Below are 7,110 nucleotides of genomic sequence, written 5' to 3' on the forward strand. Positions count from 1 at the left end.
AGTCTGACCTTGGAGGAGGCAGAGTGCTGTGTGACATAGGATAGGAAGGAGCTGACAGATGACAGCAGACCTCCCAGCAGCTGGAGCAACATGTTCTTCCCTGAATAAAGAACTAGAAGATTCCAGGTGATGGTGTGGAAGATGGGGTGGAAATACGTAAGATCTGAAGATGGAGAAGGGCTGTGAAATTCTGTTTTTTGAGTGCAAATGTGGTTTCACAGCGGCCGAGGCTGCACAAAATCGTGCCTCTTAGCACTCAGTTACAGATCAGGTAAGAGCTCATAGGGCCCTATCTCTCCTTGCTAAATAATTGGCTACTGATGGATTTTGGGACAGGGACAGTCAATGTCTTCAGTTGATGAGTCTACCAGACCCCACTGGATAGTTTCAAATTATGGTCATACACATGTCCCTTGTTAACATCAATGGGTCACAAAACCAAGCAAAAGGTCATGAATGGGGGAAGGGAGAGGTAAAAAAGAGAGGGGTTCAGGATGAGCAGAGGGTGACAATAATCATAATGTTATATATATATATATATATATATATATATATATATATATATGTATGTATGTATAAAATTGTCAATGAGCAAATTCAATAAAAATTACAAATCTTCCAAATATTTGGGAGGTCAATCTCAGGGTCTAAAACATTGAGGCTTACTATATTGCCCAAGGGGTGGAGAGAGAGAGAGAGAGCTAGGGTATTAACACAATAATTCCTGATCATGACTAATGGATGAGGAATTGGTTCTCTTGTGCTTCTAGCCTACAGACTGAGTTCCTGAAATCAGGGAAGACATCCTTAGAAAGGCGTGCAGGGTAGATGGACAAAAATTTAGTAGGTGGGAGGAAAGTACTCTGAGATGTTATGAAGCCACAGAGGATGTGTCATCAGTTACACATGGCAATACATGCTCTGGACTCAGAAAGGAAGACAGGAGATGAAAGGAATCCACTCAAGGACCTAGATACATCTCAGACCTGGTCACTCCATTAGAAGGCAAAGGTGGACCAGAGCCACACCCACTAACCCAAAGGAGGATTACACCGCCGTGGTCCGGCCATGTGGGAGACAAGCTACCTGCCAGAGGAAAGTCCCAGAGATCTTGTCACAGCATCAGTGGCCACAGACAGGTATAATGAACTGGCTTAGCACAGGTGTTTGGGCTGTGGGGGTAGTGGAGAAAGGCTAGTGGAGAGAGGCTGGCCATCACTTGCTAGGGCAGGAAGTTTTGGGTTTTTTGCAGATCCAGAATTTCTTGTTGTCACATTTGGTGTCATTCCAGCCGTCCCCTCTGAACTCTGCACAGTCTTCCTCCCCTATGTTGTTGGGTTCTCCTTCATTCCAATACTTCATGAAACTGCAAAGACCACAGGACATGAGTTCTGCCCCAGGAAAACTCTGTAAGCCCCTTTCTAGAATGTGAGTGGCAGACTTGCCTTGCATATGACATGACCCCATGACATGACATGACATGCCTGAGTCACTCTGACTTTTGCACCTTACCCATGCCTGCCATGATGGAGAGGACTTGTTCCAAAGAGGGTACAGTTTGTCAGATGCAACAAAACAGAGACTCTACACACACAACTCCCTCACTTAGTCAGTACACACCTGTCCAGGACTAAACACCACACAGCTAAGGACAGGGTGCTGACCAGTTTCCTCCTGACACAGCTAGGTTCATCTGGGAAGAGGAGACCTTCACTGAGAATATTCCTGCATCAGATTGGCCTGTAGGGACAGCCTGTGGGGGTGCTTTCATCATTAATAATAGATATTATATGGCCTTGGCCACAGTGGGCGGTGCTACCTCTGAGCAGGTGGTCCTTGGTAGTGTAAGAAAGCAGGCTGAGCTGGGCGGTGGTGGCACACACCTTTAATCCCAGCACTCGGGAGGCAGAGCCAGGCGGATCTTTGTGAGTTCAAGGCCAACTTGGTCTACAGAGTGAGATCCAGGACAGGCACCAAAGCTACACAGAGAAACCCTGTCTCAAACAAAAACAAAAACAAAAAAAACAAACAAACAAAAAAAAAGAAAGCAGGTTGAGCAAGCCATGGAAAGCAAGTCAGTGAGTGGTTCCTCCATGGCTTCTGCTTTGGCTCCTGCCTTGAGTTCCTCCCTGGCTTCCCCCAGTGACAGAGTGTGACCTGGGAGTTGTTAGGTGAAATAAACCCTTTCCTCCCCACACTGCTTTTAGTCACGGTGCTCATCACATCAATAGAAGGCTAGCTAAGAAAGACAGCACCTAGGACCTGCTAACACACTTCAAAACACCCCCGCCCAAGCCTGCTTGGCCCACCTCATCTGCTTCTTTCCTTGACATCACAGCCAAGGCCATTGCCCGAATCTCCTGCTCCCTCTACACCCTGCCTTGCTCAGGTCCTTGCTGTACCCTCATGTGATCAAGTGATGTAGTAAACGCTCTCTTTTTGGACCTTAGAGTACAACAAGCTGTATGCATGTTCTTTTCTTTTGTGTGTGGTATGTGTATATATGTTCCTGAGAATGCAGGTGCATGTGAACGTATGTGCAGTGTAGATGTATGCAAAGATCATCAGACTCCCTGGAGCTGGAGTTACAGGTGGTTGTGAGCCAACTGATGTGGGTACTGGGAACCAAACTTGGGTCCTCTGGAACTTTCAGGATTTTTACAGATCTAGAATTAAGAACTCCTAGATTCTTAACTATAGAGCCATCTCTCCAGTTCCACCTACAAGTTATGTTATTAATGGCAACAGTCCTTTTCAGTCTTTGTGTGTTTGTGTGTGTGTATGTGTGTGTGTGTGTGTGTGTGTGTGTGTGTGTGTGTGTGTGTGTGAGATTATATGCATGCATGTGTGTGTGCATGTGAGACTCAGATAACAACTTCTGTTGTCGTTCCTCAGGACTCTCTCCACCTTGATTTTTGAGACAGGATCTCTCACTAGCTTGGAACTTGCTATTTGGCTGGGCTGGCTGGCCAGCAAGCCTAGGAATCCTTCTGTTTCTGCTTTCCCAGCTCAGAGATTACAAGTGCATGCCACCACAACACCAGTTGTTTTTACATGGGTTATGAGCATGCACTTTACCAACAGAGTCATTTCCAGTCTTGTGTTTCCTACACAATTATTCCTATTTAATGCCTCTCTGCCCGCAAGCCTTTCCTGATGGGATCTCAGAATGGGATGCTATCCTATCTGAACCTCCTATCCTGCCATTCAGCAATGTTCTAAGCTCTAATGCCCAGGTGACCAGGGAGAGGAGATGGACCCCAAGAATGCCTCAAGTCAGAGCCTTAAAACCTCACCCCACTCTGTAGGGTGTTCCCTCCCTCTGGGATTTACCTGAGCGTCAGAGGTGAGCCGTCCACCCAGTGCCATGTGGATTCCTTATGCATGTCGATGAGCCCCATCCAAGTGTAGCCTCTCTTCTTAGAAGTCTGTTGTAGAAAGTTCTAGAAAGGCAGAAGAAGAAGAGTCAGTGAGGAGCTCTGCCTCCCTCTTCTTTCTAACCTGTGTTTCCCCACACTCCTGGTGGGGAGTTCTGCCTGCAGTCCGAGGTTCAGCTTTATACCTTAGGAGGCTGAGCACCGTGAGCTCTGAATCTCCCCACACCTGTGTGCTGTGGGCAGATGTGTTTTCACTCGTACACAGAATGTGCACACCTAGCAATGTTGTACACTTGTCCATCTGAAAGTTATGCACACGGGTCCACACGAATTTACTCATGACTGGGTTTAATTGGCTGCACCAGATCAAACAAGCTCATGATTAACTGAATGTGTTAGCGACCTGTGCTCAGCTCTGATCTGAGCTGTGTCTCATTGATGCTCAGACCAGCAAGGCTGGTGATATTTATACTAGGAGAATTAGCAAAAGACACATACCAGGATTTTTTTGAATCCAACAGAGGAAGTTGTTGAGTGCTGGCCACACATTTTAGGTGTTCCCCTAAAGCATCAATCACATTAAAAACTATAGTAGTGAGGTTGAGAATATGGCTCAGTCAGTTAAGTGTGTGCCACACAAGTGTGAGGACTTGAGCTTGGCCCCTAGCAAGCATGTGGAAAGCCAGCTGTGACTGCCCACATTTGTAATCCCAGCATTGAGGAGGCAGAGGCAGGAGGATCCTGGGACTTGTTGGCCAGCCAGCTCATCCTAAACAGTGAGTTCCAGGTCAATGAGAGACCCTGCCTTAAAAAAGGTGGACAGCACCTGGGGGATGACACTCAAGGCTGGCCTCTGGCCTCCACATGCGCACACATGCGTGAGTGTGTGTACATCAGAGGACAACGTCAGGTTGATCCTTGTGTGAGACAGGAGCTCTTGTTTACTACTGTGTATGCCAGGAGAGCTGCCTACCAGCTTCCATGGAGCCTCTTAACCGCCCCCTCCATTTTACCGCAGGAACACTGGGATTACAGATGTGTATTCTCAAGCTGGGTTTTGTGTGGGTTTGAGGGGTGCCAACTCAGGTCCTCATGTGTGCCTGGCAAGTGCGTTTCCCACTGAGCCTTCTCTCCAGCCCTAGAGTGTCTTTTTGCAGCTGCCCTGGCCTTATTCATGATCTTCTTATCCTCCCTCTCCAGGCAAGTAGCCTCTAGTCTAGAACACTGTATCCAGCCAGATACCTCTTCCCCTTAGCCAGTGGCCAGATGCACCCACAGATGAGGACCCGGGGCCCGCCAGGCATACCTGCTCTTCATCACTCTTGATGACTACAAGTTGAGCCCCCACATTCTGGCAGGCAGTGGCAGAATCATTCCAGGTCTTCTGGGCCACAGAGAAAAAGTAGCAGCTTTCTTGGAAGGGTGTCCAGTCCCAGGGACAGGGGCGGCACAGGCGATCTGTTGGGGGAGGCAGGTCAGGATGGATGCATGTTCCTGTGACTGTCCAACCTTCAAGCTCTCCAGAGTCAGGCTCCCTGTTTTGACACAGCACCATGGGGAACCATTCCCTACCCTACTTCTTGAGTCCCTTCTATACCCAGGAGAACCTAGGAGTCCTAGCCTGGTCTTTTCCAGACTGGAAGAAGTTGCAGCTTAGAGCTCAGAATGGAGGCCAGGAGACAGGTTTAACTAAGTATCTACTATGTGCATACCTCTGTGAACATTGAGTGCCTAATGTGTATACAACCTCTGTGACATTGTGTGTCTAATGTGTGAACATTGTGTGCTTACATTGAGTGCTTACTGTGTCCATACTCTTGTGAACATTGAGTGGCTAATCTGTCCAGGCTCCTGTAAATCTTGAGTGCCTATTTTGTCCACAATCCCTGTGAACACTGACTGCCTATTATGTGCATGGACTCAAGTCAAGACTAATGAGATGCTTTCCTTAGTATTACCCTGCATGCCAATTCTACAAGTGAGGAAACTGAGGCTCAGAAAAAAAGCAGTTATTTAAGCAAAGTGATTCTGGAAACCTCAGGCTGTGAGACCCCTCATTTCCAGTCACTCACCTACCCCAGCCTTCAGCTGGGTCAGTTCCTGGTAGACTTTCTCTTGGCTGGATTGCTCCTGTCCCTGAGAACTGGGGATCTCGAACACTGTGACAAGAGAAAGGGTCAGTGTAATTATTAAATGCTTACTGTATTTTTTGGCCTATACTGGACCCCTAGGACCAAGACATCCTTTTTCCTCTCCCCAATTTCCTCCTTCCTCCTTCCTCCCTCCCTCCCCTCTCCTCCCTCCCCTCCCTCCCCTGCCTCTCCCTCCCTCCTTCCCTCCCTCCCTCCCTCCCTTCCTTCTTTCCTTCCTTTATTTTCTAGACAGAGTCTCATATAGTTCAGGCTGCATCAAAATTTTATGTAGCTGAGGTTGACCTTGAACTTCCAATTCTCCTGCCTCAGCCTCCTGAGTATTGGGGTTCTAGGAATGCACTGCCACACCTACTTTTATGCAGTGCTAGGATGGAACACAGGATTTTGAGTTTGCTAGGCTAGCGTTCTATGGCTCCAGTGATATCTCCAGTCCAGGGACCACCATTTCCAAGGCCCAAGGTCTTACTTAGTCCTGTTTGATGATGAAGAGATCTAACACCCAAGGGAGGTTGGGTTTCTAAGGCAAGTGCAGCCAGTGTCTCCCCAGTCTACTCAGAGGACCGTGAGGACACAGTCTCAGTCAGCTGCTCCACCCTCCTAGATCCCTTTGGCTGAAGAGCCAGACCTGCAGACCCCAAACCTCAGTCCTGCCTGACCTTTGACGAGGATGACCAGGAGCAGCACAGAGAAGACAACCAGGAAGAAAACTTGCAGTGCCAAGGGGACTTGGCTGAGGCCCAGGTGCCCTGTGGGGGGCAAGGGTGGAGTTTCAGCATTTTGGCGTCCCTGACTCAATGTGGCCCCAGACACCCGCCTCATTCCCAAGGTACGGGGTTCCAGATCCTAGCCTCTAAGTTTCCGGGAGCCCAGGGCCCAGATGCAGGATCTGAGCCTCCAACTCTCTGGACCTCAGTGGCCAGAGTCCCAACCTCCACCTCCCCAGGAACCCAAGTTTCTGCCGGGAGCTGTCCACTCCACAGTCCCCCATCCTATCTTACCAGTGAAACTACTGAATCCAGAATTTGGTTGGAAGCCAAAGCCTTTAATGGAGTACCTAGTAGGGCTGGTTATCAGCTGGTCCTCATTTGAGTGGACAGAGCATCGGTCACACACTGCCCCTCTGCTGCCCCTTCCCCAGGCTCCCGGAGTACCAGCCCAGTCTCACCCAGAGGGCCGAGCTGCCTCTTCCCCATTTCCTTGGAGTCACTCATGGTTCACAGCCACTTCTCAGTGCAGAAGCTGGCGGGGACAGCAGCTTTTATTCACCACCTCCCTGAATGTAGTCTTACTTAGGAAGAGAAACTGGGAAGTGGGTACTGGCGCCGGAAGAGCCAGAGGGAGGGGGCTGAGCATCTGACACACCAGGCAGGAGATGCATGTTCCAGGAATTTCAGAGGGGGTGAGAGGGTCTGGGCTTCACAGTGGGGAGAGCCGATTCAGTCCCAGTATGGACAATTCAGAAACGTCTTCCATAAAAACCAGTGACTTGTAAAATAAAGTGACACTACTGTGTCTTTTTCATGGATGATGCGGTGTGGGCTAGTAACACCATGTCTTCCCAGAAACACCACCCCACGGAT

At 49.0% G+C, this 7,110-nt stretch overlaps 1 protein-coding gene across 1 annotated transcript; it reads right to left on the bottom strand.

Moving 5' to 3' along the window:
• Positions 1-595: 595 nt before the first annotated feature.
• LOC131898227 (CD209 antigen-like protein A) lies at positions 596-6,799 on the bottom strand. The gene is made up of 6 exons (XM_059249339.1): positions 6,696-6,799; positions 6,187-6,276; positions 5,450-5,536; positions 4,684-4,835; positions 3,334-3,443; positions 596-1,366 (listed from the first exon to the last, which is right to left on the bottom strand). The coding sequence occupies exons 1-6, from the start codon at positions 6,739-6,741 to the stop codon at positions 1,216-1,218; spliced, it is 636 nt and encodes a 211-aa protein (XP_059105322.1). The 5' UTR covers positions 6,742-6,799; the 3' UTR covers positions 596-1,215.
• Positions 6,800-7,110: the final 311 nt, after the last annotated feature.

Source organism: Peromyscus eremicus, chromosome 23, assembly GCF_949786415.1.
Source record: "Peromyscus eremicus chromosome 23, PerEre_H2_v1, whole genome shotgun sequence".
In the NCBI taxonomy this organism is placed as follows: Eukaryota; Metazoa; Chordata; class Mammalia; order Rodentia; family Cricetidae; genus Peromyscus; species Peromyscus eremicus.